General features: G+C 40.2%; 1 protein-coding gene across 2 annotated transcripts in view; it reads left to right on the forward strand.

The window, feature by feature from the left end:
* Nucleotides 1–19,435, forward strand: part of LNPK (lunapark, ER junction formation factor) — a 77,938-nt gene that overhangs the window by 33,630 nt on the left and 24,873 nt on the right. For both annotated transcript variants that reach the window (XM_039495501.1, XM_039495502.1), the window contains exons 7-9: nt 1,615–1,698; nt 1,780–1,831; nt 10,199–10,423. In XM_039495501.1, coding sequence (XP_039351435.1) covers nt 1,615–1,698; nt 1,780–1,831; nt 10,199–10,423 — 361 coding nt within the window. The remainder of the gene's footprint in view (nt 1–1,614; nt 1,699–1,779; nt 1,832–10,198; nt 10,424–19,435) is intronic.

The raw sequence follows: 19,435 nt of genomic DNA on the forward strand, positions 1-19,435 counted from the left end.
GACAAAGGTGCTCCTTCATTTGGCCTTCCTAAAGTGATATGTCACCATAACTGGCTCCTTCCCAAGCTTCCTTTCCCAGATCTTTTAGCCATTTTGAGATTTCCCTTCTGGCCTCCCCTTCTCCTTAGAAATATTATTGAGGGATATATATTCTAGATCCTTATTTCTGATCTCATACTAAAGCTCCATTGCACTTTTGCAAGGATGGTAGGCTAACCCCAATATCCTGCTCAAATTTCAGTTTAGGGAATTGCTTTTTACTTCCCTAATCATTTAGTGGTTTCAATTGTGCTTAATGTACAATCTGGATAATATTTCATTTCCTGTCTTAAACCATTGTGAGTGTTGCTGTGAGCTGTTAAACAGATGCTGCATTTCTATTGTGAATGAAGTGAATTTTATTTACACATGTTCTGGGATCTATCTGGATAAGAAAGCACTATTATAGTTGTAAGCCATTATCACTAATCTGCAGGTGAGAAATGAAAATTGCAGCCATCCCACCCTCTACAAACTAGTGGTCCTGAAGTCTCAGTAAATTTATTTCTTAGCAGCAATAAATGACTGTTTGACAGAACTTAATTTTGTGGCCACTGACCTTTTAAGTTACCAACTGTTCACACCAGCAACCAAACATTATATAATACTATAGTACTCTAAACAAAATATTATTTGATACCAGAATATCTAAGGAATAAGGTCCATCTAAGACTCTGTAAAATACTTTATATTCACTGTACATATTAGCCATTTGTTATAACTATGCGTATCTGTGTTCTAAAGTTCAACTTCTTCTGATGTTGTCTATTAACCGCTAAAAAGATACTTTACTAGTGATTACTTTTTTAATTAAGCCCATGTATTAGCTATAAAGCCACTTGAGTGCATTGTAAATAAAATGCTGTAATAATGAAGTGTTTTAATTATGCTCCCTAAAGTATGCATAGTACTCAGTAAATTTTTATTTAAATTCTTAACATGTTCAGTTGTTTCTGAAAAGCAGTTTGAATGTAACCGTAAAGATGGAGTTTAGCCTTTAAAGTCACTTGAGCAAATTCCATGGCTGTTCTCCCAGTTAGTGAGTGTTCACAGCATTTGCAGCAAGCTAATTGCTTCTGCTAATAAATAATCTAAAATCGATGCTGACAGCAGTTAATTGGCACAGAGACTTTATTCTGTAAAGCACTTGGCTAACGACCTTCTTTAAATTAATAGCATTAAGTGCTATGAGGAAATAAATCTGAGGAATTGCCTGTCATTTGCTTGTCATGTCTAATAACTTCCAATAATGATAGCTGATAGATTTTTGCACATTCCATTATTGAAGTTGGTGCATGTAATTATTCTCCTCATTATATGTAAACAATTAACAATATTTGGTGTTTCCTTGCAATAAAGCAGTTGAATACAAGTTAGAAGTTAGAAACAATTTTTTAAAACTAGATTTTGTTTCCTTTGCAGTTAATCAAAGTGGCTGAGCACAGTAATGCTTGGTTGGACTAGGCTTTGCACTTTTGCAAATTTTAATGTGATGCTTGTAAATAGAAAAATAAACATTTGAAATATTTTTTTTTTAAAGAAGTCTGTCTTGACCTGTGAAACCTTTGTTTCTAGCTTGAAGAAGTAATGGAAAAGGAAACTTATAAGACCGCTAAATTAATTCTTGAAAGGTTTGATCCAGAATCTAAGAAGGCAAAGGTAGGAATCTGGTATCAATACTAATTTATTATAAAATGTTTTCTCGATGCTACACTTTTATAATATTACTATAATTGACAGGAGGTTGAACTGCCATCTGCTGGAGCATCTGCAACTCCAAGACCTGGACAAGGTACTAGCTCTGTGAAATTGCTGCTGTTTATGAAAGATCAGTATTTATAGCAACAATTTCCACTAGAGGAGTCTGTCTTCTTTTTAATGGGAATTGTGTGGTAAACTGGGATTAAATTTTGGGGGGTATGGAGGGAATTGGCTTTAGGTTGTGCCTATTAGTTGCTCTTTATTTAGTAGTGGGTCTGTTATTGGATGAATGAATTTAATGCTATTTCAGCCAGTTAATGTTTAATGCTGCTTGATGTTGATACAGTGTGAATCTGGCTCCAGCATGCATCTTCTGTATCTTCAGATGTGAGATTTTTCTGCGTGATAATCCCTCAGAATACTAGTTTGCAGTCAAGAGTTTGATCAGAGTTTTTTATGTAATGACTGATTTGGATTTCCTACTGACTCATTTGTATTTTTCTTTACTTAGTCAAAACACTCCCAGGGTAATGTCTTAGAGATAAAAGTTAATGCAGAGATCACCTGAATATTTTATGGAATACTAAAACCTGACGGTTCTTAACTGTCTTAGACCTTTCCATTTAAAGGTTGTACTACTATGCATGCTAGTGAAATAGAAAACGATTATGTATTAAAAATCATTAAGGAAAAGGTTTATGCTGAGAAACATGCACTCTCCCACCCCAAAAGAGAGGGTAAAATTTATCACATCAAGTGGAATGGCTCTAATTCAGAAATATGGGCTGTAAACACACTAGTCATTTTGAAACACTTAAGTTATTCTCCTGGTTAAAATTGATAACATTAAGTAAATATGAAATGCTACAATGATAATGCAATAATGCTACTATTTCACATCTAAGTGTGTCGTTGAATGAATATAACTGAAGATAGATTGCCCAGAAATTTTTTTTTACAGACTAATTTGCTTTTAAAGCAAGTCAACTCAATGGGGATGCACAGGGTCTAGTGATCACTAAAAGTAATTATAGAATCAGAGGGATATGATTTTCAATAATAGATTCATGTTTCCAGCTGAGCACATATATAAGACTTGCCAAGCTCCCACATCTTTGGTGGTTGCATGGTAGCCCTGATTGCTTTTGTGGGAGTCTGGTTGGAAGACTCCTACATAGTCAAACCATTATTTAGTATTCATCCTTTTCCCACACTTGCTTGTGATCTGTTGAGTTTGGGAAGAAGGAAAGAGCTTGAGGAAGCCTGATTTTAAACCAGCATGGCTATTTCAAGTCACTTTCTCACATGTCACAGCTTCTGGAATGCTGGTTATAATATTTATACAACATGAAATAGATAATTTGCCACTAAAGCTGTTTGTATAATTCTCCATCCAGTTGAATAAAATCCACTTTTTCTTTTGTTTTTGCTCAGTCTTCCAAAATTATCGTGATTTTTTTTTTTTACTAGCCCATCCTTGCTTGCCATTGTCGTGACAATGAGCAAGTTTTGCAGTGTGCTGTTTTCACAAACAGCTTTCTCCTTTGGTTTCCTGATGTCTTGGCAACAGTCTTTGTCTTCTCTTCTGCACTATGTTTATCTGTCCTAATCATAGAGTCCTAGATTCTAACGCCAGAAGGGACCATTATGATCATGTAGTCTGATCTCCTGAATAACACCAGTCATAGAATTTCAGTGTGATTCCTGTCATAAGCCCTATCTTCTGTTTGAGCTACCTCATATCTTTTATCCTTTTAGTCCTCATTCTTTTTCTTGAGTTAGATCAGCAGATGCACAAGAGCTAGATCATCACTGCTCTCCTGAGCATTTGAGTAGTGCTGGATAAAGAGTGAAGCTGCCTGGAAACTTATTCCTAGCCTCTTTATAAGCATTGCTGCTCAAAGTGCTGTGTGAAAATTGGACTAGTTTGCTACCAGCCCAGTATTAAATTTGTTAATCTCTGATTTTCTTGAATAGATGTGTTTCACCTTATAGGTCAGGCCATCAAGAAGAATATTGTTAGTTTCTCAGGTTTGGCTTGGGTAGTACAATTCAAAGTAGGTAGTAACTCTGAACCAAAACCAGATCTGCTACTGGTTTGTGCAGTATATAATTCACTATTGGTGCAACTAAATATCAATTTCAAATTGATCCATATGATAAATGTAAGTCTGCATGAATGTAATTTAATGCAACGTATTTAAATTATGTGCAAACCTTAATTAAGTTTTCTCTTCACTTAAACTGGTCAGAAGTGCGGTAGATATTAGCAACTCAATTATCATTTAAATGTCAATACTTGTGAATTCTGTCCCCTTAAAAAGAGGATAAGTAATGATGAAAGTGTGGCCAGATTGGTCTCAACTTTAATGTTGCACTCATGACAGATTTAAAAAAAGAAAATATTTGAATAGATGAAAATGGAAACTATCTATAAAGCTGAAGAGCTGTTTACTTAAAAGATCTAGTGAATCCACAATTACATAGCAGTCATTTCTGTGGAGAAAATAATTAGTCTAAATGTGTGGCAATAATGCAATGCCGGTTGCTTTTTAAATAAATAGTTCTAGTCTTAAACAGTAGGATTAAAAACAACGAGGAGTCCGGTGACACCTTAAAGACTAACATATTTATTTGGGCATAAGGTTTTGTGGAATAAAACCTCCACTTCTTCAGATACATGGAGTGAAAATTACAGATGCAGGCATAAATATACTCACACATGAAGAGAAGGGAGTTGAGAATCCGTGTTAACAAGGCCAGTTCAGTCAGGGTAGATGTGGTCCACTCCCAATAATAGAGGAGGAGGTTTCAATACCAAGAGAGTGGGAATGGACCACATCCACCCTGAATTGGCCTGCCTACTTGTCTGAGTACCACTCAACATGAGTGACTGCAGAATTTGGACCTAAGTGGTCTAGACCAAAAAATTAAACCAAGGCTGTCTTTTTGTGACCTAAAACAAATAATTCCCAATGCGGAATTTAGTTTTCATACAGCTGGTTTGCACATATACCCAGAAGAAAATCAATTGATTAATTGCAAGATATTCAAATAAAGGAAAAAGTTTTGTAACTCTCTTCCATATTAAAAATGGGGTCCAGGTGACACAATCCTTCTATCAAATTGTGGAACTTTTCTGGACATATAGAAATTTGGCATTTGAATAAGTGTTCATGTAGTTCAGCCCTGATAAATTCCATTTTCAAAATAAGACTAGTTGAGTATATAGAATCCAGTCTGTCTTATAGTTCTGCTTCCTTCTGGCAGTTACCCTATATTTGGGTGTAGGTCTCACTACAGGCAAGACTATATGCCAACATGTGCTGTTTCCAGCTTAATTGCCCACATCCAGTTATTTGCTAGAATTGTTTATTAGGACTCTAGTTTCCTTTTTGTCCCTACTACTTCAGCAGAAAACACTTCTGCTTGACCAGATATATCACTGGCTCTTGAGCAGAAATATTCTGGTCCTTCTGGCACACAGGCTTAACATGTTACCATACTTATTCCTGGGGTAGAGGCAGTTCTCCTGTCAGAGTTCATCAATCTCATTCCTGTGTATCTGTATGATTGCCAGTGGAGTTGTAGACCATCCGCTAAGGGGTGACCACTCCCAACCATTACTAGGTCTTCTGTTGAGACCGGTCTATTGCATGAGCCCCTTGAAGGGCGAATAAACCTAAAACCCAACATTAGGGAATTAGTGATATACCACTGAAAGGTTTGACGTAATTCCAGATTGCTAGAATTTAGGCCTACCCATTTGATAGCTATTGAGCTTGTGAGCCTAGGAGTATTCATAATGGAAGTGTGTCCTTTTCTTAGTTTTAAATCTCAGAGCACCCAGAATTGAATGGCTAGTGAAACATTTGTATTTCTAGAGAGTTGAAGCAGAGTAGACATGTGAGAAAGTTTGTACTGGCACTGTCGGAGGTATATCTGTTTGCTGGACAAAGGGGACTCCTGCTTTTTCCCCAAGTGTTAAATTACTTCATGATCTTTTAAGGTGAATGTGACTTAAATACTATAGCTACTAAAATATTCTCTTCTCCCAGTGGGAATAGTTTTCACTGAAATCAACAAACATTTGTGAAACCTTGCAGCAAAAATTGCCTATGGCATGTACTTTAGGAATAGAAGATTCAGAGGTTTAGCAGAGAAGTGGTGATTGGTCTAGGATAGGCATATAAGTATTGTCTACCCTGTTCTTGCTGACTGAGGTGCAGCTGATGAAAGCAGTCCTCCTATACACACACCAATGAAAATAGTATTTTTTTATTCTGTCTTTGTCTTTTTCATCCCCCTTCTGATGGCTGTCTGCAGGCTAAACAGCTCCTTTGTCCTCCCTAAGCCTGCAGACCAGCACAAGAGCAGCAAAACTGCTTTAGCAAAAGAATTCTCCTCCTGCGCACCTTATGCATTGTTTGACAGTCTCTCTATCCCAGATGCTTTTACTGCCTTCTGTATCCCCAGCTATCAGTACTTCTCCCTCTTTTCCCTTCTTGCTTCTATTCTGCAAAACCTTTGGAGGTTGATAGACTGAGCCCTAAACCCCTGGGACAGCACAAAGCAGAATGCTGTCCTGACAATAAGGGCCCCACTGACCTTGCTCTGCATATGTGGTGAAAGAAATATTAACTGTGGCGAGGGATGAAGGACTGTATAGTGGAGGATGGTGAAAAAGATAATTACAAAAAAAAAAAGATTTGGACTAAGGAGGAATGTAGAAGCAAGACAAAAAAGACACTACCGGGGAAAGACTGAAACAGGGGTCCCCAAAGCAATGCCCGCAGGTGCCATCTGAATGCACCCGCGTCCTGGCCAGCGGTAGAGCATCCGCTGAAATGCTGCTGAATTTCTGTGGCATTTTGGCGTCACCGCCGAAATTCAGCGGCAACGCCTCTCGATGACGCCACTTGCCACCGACAAGTGACGTCATTGAGAGGTGTCGCCGCCAAAATGCCGCAGAAATTTGGCGGCATTTCGGCGGATGCTTGACCACCTCCATGGTCCTTTGTCTGGCGCCCGCCAGACAAAAAGTTTGGGGACTACTGGACTAAAAGAATGGGATAGAGATGGGAGAAGGCTGAAATATGATACTTGTGTACTTCATTTAGGATTTTACAAAGGAGATGTAGGAGGGATGGGAAGGTGGAGAGCTTAGTGGGAGAAGCATGTTTGACACAGTTGATCCCTGGTAAATGTTTTATCACAGCTCTCTTTTCTAATGTCTGTTCTACATCTGATCTCTTTGACTTTTTTTGTCTCCACTCTTTAGAGGAGAATGAGATCCTGCCATACAGTATGTGCAGCAGGGTTACTGTTACCTCTTGATCTAGACCTGCCCTTTTCTGTAAAAAAATTGTGTAACAAGGTGAAGAGGCACTTGAATGTAAAACATGGTTAAAATTAATTTAATTGCACCAACTTATAATAAAAATGATCAATACTTTCTAGAGCAGTAGGCCCCTATACCACCAATGAGGATGAACAGAGTTCAGTTAACCTTTGGCCAGCACTTGAGGCTGACAACTGTTGTCTAAGCCTATGTGTACACTTAAAATTCTTTAGCAGCACAGTTGCAGTGCTGCAACTACACCACTGTAATGCTTAAATGTAGCCACTCACGCAGCGATGGGAGGGGTTCTCCCATCTGCATAGGTAATCCATCTCCCCAAGAGTCAGTAGCCGGGTCAATGAAAGAATTCTTCTGTGAATTTAGCGCTGTCTGCACCGAGGGTTAGATCAGCATAGCTACTTTCCTCAGAGGTATGGATTTGTCATGACCCAGCTACATTGCTCAGCGGCAACTTAACTTTGTAATGTAGACCTGGCCTATGTTTAATTATTTGAATATACAGTAATCTGTCGAGTCTGAGGTTTTGCGGGACAGTTCACTCCCTAAATGTAACATGTGACCAGTTTCCCTTTGATCTCAGTTAACCCCTGACACAAATCTTCAAATAAGCTGTTGTCACCAAATTCACTAACATTTATCAGTGTAGGTAACAAGGAAAACCATCCAAAAGAAAGTGCCTACAATGCACTTCATCAGTCATGTATCAGAGGGGTAGCCATATTAGTCTGGATCTGTAAAAGCAGCAAAGAGTCCTGTGGCACCTTATAGACTAACAGACGTATTGGAGCATGAGCTTTCATGCTCCAATACGACTGTTAGTCTATAAGGTGCCACAGGACTCTTTGCTGCTTTCATCAGTCATGCGCACTACGGGTTTAATTTTCATCTGGTGGACACTGGTGTTCTGTGAGTTTCCCCACTTTGGAAGGGGGCTTAGTAAACTATTATCTGCTGATTTCATGTAAATGTCCACCCTACTGCAGTGAGTTTATAGCAATAAATACAGCTGGAATTTTTTTTTAATGTGTGTTTCTAAAGACAGACAAGATATGTGAGGTAAAGTCTTTTATTGTACAAACTTCTGTTGGTGGAAAGGACAAGTCTTCACAGAGTTGTTCTTCGGGTTTGAGGAAGGGGACCAGAATGTCCAAGTTAAATACAAGGTGGGACATACTGTTAAGCACGAGAGGTTCACATGTAGTACTTAAAATAAAGTGGGAAATTAAGAGTTAGCAGGCAGTAGGGTGTGTTACAATTGTAATGAGCCTTAAAACTAGTGTATTTTTAGTCTGTTTTTTAGTCTGTTTTCTAGCAGAGTTATGAATTTAAGTTCTCAAGATCATCTTTGAAGGTGTTGTGCAGGTTTCCTTTGAGGATGAGGACTGAGAGGTCAGACATGGAGTGATGGCTTTGTGAAAAGTGTTCACCCACAGGTGATGGGGTATTTTTGTCATTTATCATTTTTTTTGTGAGAGTTCATTTGAAAGCGTAGTGAATGTCTGGTTTCACCCACATTGTTTTTGTTGGGGGCATTTGATGCACTGGGTAAGATGCGTCACACGTTGTGAAAGGCATGTGGAGATGTCATCAATGTATGTCAGGTATATCGTTGGTTTCATGGCACATTTTTCCAGTAATTCTTCCTTGAGGTGGCCCAGGAAGAAGTTGACGTACCGGTTAGCTGTCCTACTGCCCATGGATAATGTGAAATTGTGGGGAAGGATGGAGTGAAGGAGTTTGTCATTGTGTTTAGGGTGGATTTCCAAGTGTTGTACATTATTTCATAGGTATTTGAGACAGGCACTGATGCCTGAAGATGGTTGTGCCAGTGGTTATTAGGAACCAGTGGGGAGAGAAGTGTGTGAGAGAAAAATGCTATTTCATTATTAAAGCTGTTTGGTTAACAAATTTCTGGATGGCTAAATTAGTGGCTGTTCAGTTCTGCCATAAATAATTGTAACTGCCCAAGGCCCAATGCATTACTCAAACAAAATTCCTATTGGTGTAAATGGGAGTTCTGTCTGAGTGAGGAGGACTGAAGAGGTCCCCTTAAATTGTTTGCCGTATTGATGACCAGCCTATAATTCAGTCTGAGCATGCTTTTCTCTTTCTTAAAAAGGCAGGAGGGTAGACCATAGTTCATAATTCCCCCTCAGTGCATTGTTGCTGCAATAACAAATCAAGCACGCACTAAAAAAAATAGGGTGGTAGAGTAGGGTGGACGAAACTGGGCAGACTGAAATTATAGATTAAGGCAAGAAGGGACCATTAGATTTTCTAATTTGGAAAATTAATGGTGTGTACTACCAATACTGCTGGGGAATTCAGACTGAATACTTTACCAGTTGCCAGCAAAATGACTTAGTCTTCCATAGAATTTGAAACAATATTTGGAAACATTTAAACTAAAGCCTAAGTTAGTGATCAGTCATTGTGTTCAGATTTTCTGTTTGAGTATAGCAAGTTAATTCTAGCAACTAATGTCTCATTTTGTACACTAAGATATGTATACTAAGCAATTACCTCTCTATTAGTGCACCTTTGGAGACACTTTGTTCTGAGTATGTACCAGTTGTTAATCAAATGCTGGTATTAAAATATAGGATTGTGTATTTGATCAAACTGCTTATACTGAAGTGCATGCTTAATCAGGGTACGTCTTCACTACCCGCCGGCGAGTAGCAATCGATTTCTCGGGGATCGATATATCGCGTCTCATCTAGACGCGATATCGATCCCCGAACGCGCTCATGTAGACTCCGTAACTACACCAACGCGAACGGCGGTAGCGGAGTCGACATGGGGAGCCGCGGATGTCGATCCCGCGCCGTGAGGACGGTAAGTAATTCGATATCAGATACTTCGACTTCAGCTACGTTATTCACGTAGCTGAAATTGCGTATCTTATATCGATTTTCCCCCATAGTGTAGATCTGCCCTCAGAGTATGACTGGTCTTTGTAGTGTAGTCTTGTATACAGGTATTTGACTTCCTGCTTATTACTTCTCTTACTGATTAGAATAGTAATACTTTGTGTTTTTGTTACTTGCAATATGGTATCGAATATTAAATTCAGTATGTACATGTTCCTGTCAGAAATTCGTCAGCGGACCCCAGCTCAAAGAAATATCTCTGCAGCCACCCCAGTAAGCCCTAAACAGGGATCTCCCAAAGCTCCAGGTCCACTAGCAGCATCTCCTGGTCTGCAAAGGGACGCTTCAGCTCCTGGTGGACCTCCAGAAAGAACCGTTGCACCAGCTTTGCAGTCAAATGTGTTACCAAGACGTCCTGGATCCCCTGCTACTTCAGTGCCTGGAATGGGTAAACAGAGCACTTAATGTTATTTACAGTTTATATTGTTTTCTCTGGTTACCAATAAAACAGGCCATTTTCAGACAGTATGGAAATGGCATTTCATTTGGAAATAGCAGAGCAGTTATCTGATTAAGCAGGAGTTCCATATTCAATTAGCCATAACTCTTTACAGCTGGCACCTTGTGATACTGAAACCTATTGCCTGAGCTCATTTAACTGTTATGGCTTCTTTGTTTAAATGGCAATAAAACTTTGCAGTATTCTGTAGTCAACAGTATAACATACCTTTTTATGATCATGGTTTAGGAAAGCTCTAGATTTTATATAAATCAGGTAAAAAGGAAAACGCTTTCAGTATACATTCGTTTCTCACTAAACTCTGCACATATTTTATTATGCATCTTGACATTTATTTAAATTTTTATTCTAGCAGGGATGTTGATGCAGCATGAGTTATAGTGTAAAATACTGCATACCCTAAAATCTTTTCTGCTAGATAGATGGATTTTTCTAAAAATGGCATGTTAATTTTGTACTGTAGTCCAATAAAAGGGGGTTTAGCAACAGTTGTGATGTTTAAAAAATAGTGAGTTACCCAAGACACTTCAAACTGTTCACTTCTGAATGGGCCTCCTGCTTTGCAGATGCTTTTTCAGCTTAGTTCTGGGTCAAAACTGAGAATGGAAATTCTCCATGAAAAATACTTGATATCATTCTTTGCAATTTAATCCATATTCTGTGGAGTAGTTTTTGTTCTCTTTATACTGTTGCCAAGGAGTTTTTTTAGCTGTGACTTATGTCCCCTTAGTTTTAAGGTTTATAGTGATTATTTTAAGTTTTTGGCTTACATTAGGTAATAAAATATATCAGTACATTGATGATCTTTCTCTCTCTCATTAGGAGAAACTTGGGCAATTTAATTTTGAAATGGATTTTTACTATACTTTAAAACAACTTAGTGGGATAAGATTTTAAATGGAGCAGGATTTAAACTTCTCACCATATTAAGTTAATTCATGCTGACCTATGATGGTAGCAAATTCTGTAGAATGATTAGAGAAGACACTTTAATTGTAATGCCCTGTTCTCGAACAATTAACTACTTGAAAATGACCTTTATGGTGAAACTTCCAATGTTGGTTCTGAGTCCAAAACTGAGGTGTTGGGGAAAGTTTTTAGTAAATCCTGATAAGCTTCTTAAGTTACCAAAGTGAAGTTTTCCCACCAGTAAATGTATTGCAGTGAGACAGCTCTACTTAATGGCAGTGTTTAACAAGTTCAAACTTGGCATGTACCTAAAGCATATGCTCCTTGTTGGATTGCTGAAATAATTGGTTAAATGTTTGCTCATATTTAATTATTTAACCATGTGTAATTTTTCTTAGCAATATTAAGATGTAGGCACATTGAACTAAATTGTGTTTATTTGAATTTGAGCTTCTAAGTATAGAACAGTGAAATCGGTATTTAATGGGTGTATTGCAATGCACAGTTGCTAGGTCTTTTAAGTAAAAAGAAACTATTAATGCAAGTTTTGTGGCTAATATTTTACATGCACAAATCAAATTGTTTCCTTTAGTAACTGACATGTTTTCCTTTGCATATATGTAGTTTCTGTTGTATGTGTGTATATGTATATAATATGATGATTCACTTATTTCTCATATACAGAAATTACAAACACTATGTCATGGTTACTGTGGAAGACATATCTTTGGATTTCCTGACTTTTGTGCATGTACACTCTCAACCACAACATTTTAGTCTAAACTAAATTCAATATCAGAGTAAATGTCTTTCCACCTAAGTTTATGCATCACTTGCAACAAATATGAATGGGCTTAATTATCTCTGAAGTAAGAATATTCATTCATTTTTATTATTGTATTTTGTAGAAGAGAATCAATTTAACATGAACCACAACAGAGCTCCCATATGTTTGAAAATTAATAACCAGCAGGTAGTTGAGAGTTTGCCAAGCTTTGCAAAAATGACCAGTCTTCGTACAATGATTGCTTTTGATGTTTATATTAATTACTGTTGTCCATAACAGCATGAAGACTAAGATGCATGGTTTCAGAGTTATTAGTATGCAAGTGATTGAAGATACTCTTGTGGAGCACGTTCTCATATTTAATATATCTAGATTTCTTTATGCACTTCTCTGCATTTACTATTAACATGTAGCAAGTAAATGTGCTTGCAATATAAAATGTTATGGAGAGTCTTATAATATTTAAAAATTCAGTCCTCCATCTAAAGTATTATTACTAGACTATTTTAGGTGTTCAGTTTCTTTTCTTCCAGAGTATAGTATGCTGTCAGAGTGTTCTAAAGCTTTATATTCAGCTATGCCCACTCCTTTTTAATGGGAGTGTTTTGTCTCAGTGACCTTAAAACAGTGGTTCTCAAACTTTTTGTACTGGTGACCCCTTTCACACAGCAAGCTTCTGAGTGCGACTCCTCCTTATAAATTAAAAACATATTTTTTATATTTAACACTATTTTAAAGTGCTGCCTTTAGAGCTGGGTGGTGGCATAAGGCCCCACCAACCCTGCCCTTCTTCAGTTCCTTCTTACTGCCCGTGATGGTTGCTGGAACCTCTTGTTGCTTAGGCAATCTCATCCAGGGTGACCAGATGGGACAGTCCCGATTTTTGGGTCTTTTTCTTATATAGGCTCCTATTACCCCCTCACCCATGTCCCGATTTTTCACACTTGCTGTCTGGTCACCCTAATCTCATCCCTTAGTGGTTTTACTCGAAATTTATGTAAATAGTTTTAGTTTCTTAGTTTAGATAATTTAAGTAGTTTTAGATAGATAGTTTAGATATTTGCCAAGTTTTACAACAGGCTACGTAAAAAGCAGTAGTGAAGTCAGTACAAACTAAAATTTCATACAGATAATGACTTGTTTATACTGCTCTGTATACTATACACTGAAATGTAAGTAAAATATTTATATGCCAATCGATGTACTTTATAATTTTACCATATAATTAGATAATAAGCAATTTTTCAGTAATAGTGTGCTGTGACACTTTTGTATTTTTATGTTTGATTTTGTAAGCAAGCAGTTTTTAAGTGAGGTAAACTTGGGGTACACAATCAATCAGACTCCTGAAAAGGGGTACAGTAGACTGGTAAGGTTGAGAACCACTGGTTTGGACAACCCCACTTTTATACAGTGAAGCTGTCCTTGGTCCCAGTGCCGAGGCATGACCTGGTTGCTGGGGGTTAAATCTTGTGCTGATTGCAACAAGTCTATGCCTTTGAGCAACTCACATTCGAGATGTTTCAAGTGCTTAGGGGAAGCGCATAGGAAAGACCCATGCCAAATTTGTAAGGACTTTATGCCCTGGACCCAAAAAGACCACGCTCACCTCAGCCTCGGTGCAGCGCACTCCCTTCGTCTACAAGAGCTCCCAGGTACCTATTGTCTTCACCAGTGCCTAAGAACACTGCAAGCACCCGGAGAAGAGCCAGTCCCTGGTACTTAAGGACATGGCAGCATGTACTTATGTTGTCTGTCATGCGAGGCTTAGGCTGTGACCCCTTCAGCAGTGACTGACCATAGTCTATGCCCCGTCCAGAGACCATCTGGACAAGGTTGTCACTAGCCTCCCTGCAGTGGTGGAACGACCCCAGGGTGGTGCTGGCAGGAGTTCTGTTTGACACCTCGACCCTTGGTATCTCTGATATTGGATGCTTCTGACCTTGGCTGGGGAGCGCATCTTGGCATATTGCGAACTCAAGGGACATGGTCCCCAGAGGAACTGATGTTGCACATAAACATCAGGGAACTCAGAACAGTCTGCCTAGCCTGTGGAGTCTTCCTGCCCCATCTTTCCAGTCGAGTTGTACAGATACTCACGGACAACACAGCTTCGATGATCTACATCAACAGGCAAGGGGGAGCCCGCTCATCAGCTCTCTGCCAGGAAGTGCTCTGATTGTGTATCCAGTACAGCATCCACCTTGAAGTGTCGCACCTCCCCAGCATCCAGAATGTGCTGGCAGATCATCTCAGCTGGTGGTTCTTCTCTCCCTACAAGTGGTCCCTCCATCCAGAGATCATTCAAGTGCTCTTCCAATAGTGGGGAACTTCCCAAGTGGACCTGTTTGCCACCAGACAGAACAGGAAGTGCCAACAGAACTGCTCCTGGATGACCTTGTAAACTGGAGTAATAGTAATAGGATGAAATTTAATAGTGAAAAGTGCAAGGTCATGCATTTAGGGATTAATAACAAAAACTATTGTTATAAGCTGGGGAGGCATCAGTTGGAAGTAACAGAGGAGGAGAAGGACCTCGGAGTACTGCTTGATCACAGGATGACTATGAGCCGCCAATGTGATATGGCCGTTAAAAAAGCTAATGCGATTTTTAGGATGCATCAGGCGAGGTGTTTCCAGTAAAGATAAGAAGGTGTTAGTACCGTTATACAAGACACTGGTGAGACCTTATCTGGAATACTGTGTGCAGTTCTGGTCTCCCATGTTTAAGAAGGATGAATTCAAACTGGAACAGGTACAGAGAAGGGCTACTAGGATGATCCGAGGAATGGAAAACCGATCTTATGAAAGGAGACTCGAAGAGCTTGGCTTGTTTAGCCTAACCAAAAGAAGGTTGAGGGGGGATATGATTGCTCTTTATAAATATATCAGAGGGATAAATATTAGGGAGGGAGAGGAATTATTTAAGCTTAGTACCAATGTGGACACAAGAACAAATGGATATAAACTGGACACTAGGAAGTTTAGACTTGAAATTAGACGAAGGTTTCTAACCATTAGAGGAGTGAAATTCTGGAACAGCCTTCCAAGGGGAGTAGTGGGGGCAAAAGACATATCTGGCTTTAAGACTAAGCTTGATAAGTGTATGGAGGGGATGGTATGATGGGATAGCCTAATTTTGGCAATTAATTTGGCAACTGATCTTTGATTATCAGCAGGTAAGTATGCCCAGTGGCCTGTGATGGGATGTTAGATGGGGTGGGATCTGAGTTACTACAGAGAATTCTTTCCTGGGTGCTGGCTGGTGAGTCTTGCCCACATGCTCAGGGTTTAACTGATCACCATATTTGGGGTCGGGAAGGAATTTTCCTCCAGGGCAGATTGGCAGAGGCCCTGGAGGTTTTTCGCCTTCCTCTGCAGCATAGGGCATGGGTCACTTGCTGGAGGATTCCCTGCAGCTTGAGGTCTTCAAACCACAATTTGAGGACTTCAGTAACTCAGACATAGGTTAGGGGTTTGTTACAGGAATGGGTGGATGAGATTCTGTGGCCTGCATTGTGCAGGAGGTCAGACTAGATGATCATAATGGTTCCTTCTGACCTTAAAGTCTATGAGTCCTTTCAGGGCCTAGGCAGGGATTCTGGGTACATCTATACTACCTGCTGGATCGGCGGGTAGTGTTCGATGTATCGAGGATCGATTTATCGCGTCTCATCTGGACGCGATAAATCGATCCGCTAATCGACGCCCGTCCTCCACCATGGCAGGAGGAGTAAGCGCAGTTGACGTGGGCGCCACGGCAGTTGACTCGCCGCCGTGAGGATGACCAGGTAAGTCAAACTAAGATACTTCAATTTCAGCTATGCAAATGGTGTAGCTGAAATTGCATATCTTAGTTCGAACCCCCCCTCCTCCCGCCAGTGTAGACCAGCCCTAAGTCTCCAATGCCTTCCTTCTGTTGTGGGAGGGGGATTTGATGTACGCATTTCCGCCGATTCCACTTATCAGTAGGATCCTAGCAAAAGTCAAAACAAACAAAGCATGGGTCATCATGATCTCTCCAGCGTGGCCTCGCCAACTCTGGTTCAGCAAGCTCATGGATCTGGCAGTGGCCCCTCTATGGCCACTGCTCAGCTGCCCAGATCTCCTCTCACAAGACCACGGGCAGCTACTGCACCTGAACCTTCACTTCTTTCATCTCATGGCTTGGTTGCTGCATGGTTGAACACAGAGGAGAGGGCCTGCTCCAGCCATGTACAGCAAGTCCTCTTGGAAAGCAGAAAGTCCTCCACCAGAACGACTTACCTAGCAAAGTGGAAGCGATTCTCCTATGTGGCATCTCCCCAACAAGGTCTTTTGCAGTCTATCCTGGATTACCTGCTGTACCTTAAGCATCAAGGCCCCGCTTTTTCCTTTATCAGGATGCAATTAGCAGCCATATCGGCCTTCCACACCAGGGAAAATTGGTGTTCTCACAGGACATGTCCATCCAGTTCCAAAAAGGCCTAGAGCAACTTTTCTCACTGGTCTGGGATCCGGTTCCACAGTGGGACCTCAACTGTGTCCTCTTGAGGCTCCAGGACCTCCCTTAGAGTCCCTGGCCTCTTGTTCCATGTCACACCTGTCATGGAAGGTTGCCTTCCTTGTAGCCATTAACTTGGCAAGACAAGTATCTGAAATTTAAAGCCTTTACTTCCTGACCTCCTTATACAGTTTTCTACAAAGACAAGGTCCAGCTGTGACCCCATCCTGCATTCCTGCCTAAGATGGTGCCACTTCTATGTTAACCAGGATATCTCCTGGTTCTCTATCCAAAGCCGCACTCCGCCGCAGAGGAGAGGCAGCTGCATACTTTGGATGTCTGGCACGCCCTAGTGTTCTACCTGGAGCGCACCAAGCCCTTCCAAATGTCAACCCAACACTTCACTGAGACAGTGGACAGGATGAAAGGCCTTCCAGTGTCCTTGCAGAGGATCTCGCACTGGATCACCTCCTGTGTCTGGTTATGTTATGATTTAGCACAGGCTGAACTGCCACCTGTATTGAAGGCCTACTCGACCAGAGCTCAAGCATCCTCAGCATTCTTCCTAGTGCATATCCCCATCCAGGACATCTGTGGACATATGGTCTTCAGTGCACACATTTACAACGCGTTATGCCATCACTCAGTAGGCCAGAGATGATGCTGGATTTGGCAGAGCTGTGTTGCAGTCGACACATCCATGAACTCCTACCCGCCTCCAGTGGTACTGCTTGGGAGTCACCTACAATGGAATGGACATAAGCAAGCACTTGAAGAAAAAAAGACAGTTACCTTTTCCATAACTGGTGTTCTTCGAGATGTTTCTCATGTCTATTCTATGACCCGTCCTCCTTCCCCACTGTTGGAGTTTCCGGCAAAATGGAACTGAGGGTGGGGGGAGCCGACAGTGCCCCTTATACCATGGCATATATGCGCCACTCCAGAGGATGCCAGAGCTGATCCCCTGTGGATACCGCTGAGGGAAAAACTTCCAGCACTGGTGTGTGTGGCGAGCACAACACCTACAATGGAATGGACGTGAGCAACGTATCTCGAAGAACACCAGTTACAAAAAAAGAGGTAACTGTCTTTTTTGGGTTGCCCTCCTGAGTGTGTCTTGACATAGCATGTAATTAATATGATTGTTCCATATATTGTGTTCTGTTTAGGTTCTTATACAGCCCTCATCACTGTAGTAGCTGAGAGTTTTTTGCAGTAGTGCATTGAGCAATCTCATGAACATCTGTCATGTGTGGTTAACTTTTTCTCTCACCTTCTCCCCCCAGGGTGAAATCTTCTACAGTTTAGTATTATATACTTATAAATGAATACATGCTGCTTTATGTTTTGTTAAGTAAGGCAAAGGTACATTTCACTTAGTGGTAGATGCTCAGGTTTGTGGTGGTAGCTAGTTCCGGTGGGAGTTTATTCCACGGTCTGGGACTGTCCTCCAAAGAAGGCTTTATCTCCTGCACAGGCGAGTTTTACTCTTAAAGTAGTAATACTAAAGGTAGTAAGTTCTGTTGTGCCTGAGGAGCAAAGTAGTTGCGAGAGCACTTCCTTCTGTGCGTTAGGCAGTCTCTTCAATATTCTGGGCATAGGCCATTAAGCAACTTTGAAGGTAAGGACCAAGACCTTGAACTTGATTGGATAGTCTGTGGGGAAACCAGTGTCAGAGCAGGGAGCAGGTTGGATGTGCGCATCATAACCCATGTTGCTTAGGTAACATGCTTCAACAGTCTATACTCTGAGTTTCCTAAGCATTGATTGCTTCTTGTCCAAGTATATTGCTTTGCAGTAGTCCAGCGAGGAGGTGATAAAGACAGTATAACTGGTCATCATCCATAAGGATGGGATAGAGTCTTCAAGCCAACTGAAGATGGTAGAAAGCATAAATTTTCATTTTTATCGCTTTCATCAGATGAACTGATTTTTGTTGGGGCTTCAAGTGGGAAACTGAGCCACAAATCCACTTTATCTTAAACACATTATAAGCATTAATACAATTATCAACACCTGTATCCATAATACTATCTTAAAACTAAATGCCATATCTGGATGTTCCTCAATTGTATTCCTTTGGTCCCAGTAACTGGCTGTAACAAACTGTCTAATTATCTATTGTATTTAATTGTTCTTGCATGTGAATTCTATGGTATGTATGTTATTTTAATAAAGACTTTTAAGTACAGATTTAATTTTACAGTAGGTATTTTAAAGTTAGGAAATAATTGCATAGCTTAGTGCCAAAGCTTAGTTGACTTTTTACTATTACTGGCTCAACAAATTTGAGTATAGGTATAATTTTGGCTAATTCAATTAAGTTTTGAATTTTAAGAATAAAATACCAATTGAGCTGATTGAATGGGCACACTTTCCATCCATGATTGTATTTTTACTGGCTTATAACCACACAGTAGTCTTTATTTCCCACATTTTATGTCCATTCTAGGTACTCAGCTGTCCTGGCAGTTGAGATGATTTCTTTCTTGGGTTTCTGTTTCATTATTATGATCTATACCACAGCTTTGTGACATGGCCCCTAGGGCATCATATCAACAGATCCATTTGACTTGCACCTCTGTGCAGCAGTCCAGAAGAGGTGCTTGCCACCATCCATGTGTCTTCCAGTATGTGAGGTACATGGCTGGACATGTTCCTTAAAACTGGAGTCTTTGAGGATGCTTTATTGGCAGTGAAAGTGGGGGGGGGGGGGGGGGGAGGCTTTACTATACAAAAGGCTTTTTTTTTTAATTATAAT

The sequence above is a fragment of the Mauremys reevesii genome, linkage group 11 (assembly GCF_016161935.1).
Source record: "Mauremys reevesii isolate NIE-2019 linkage group 11, ASM1616193v1, whole genome shotgun sequence".
NCBI lineage: Eukaryota > Metazoa > Chordata > Testudines > Geoemydidae > Mauremys > Mauremys reevesii.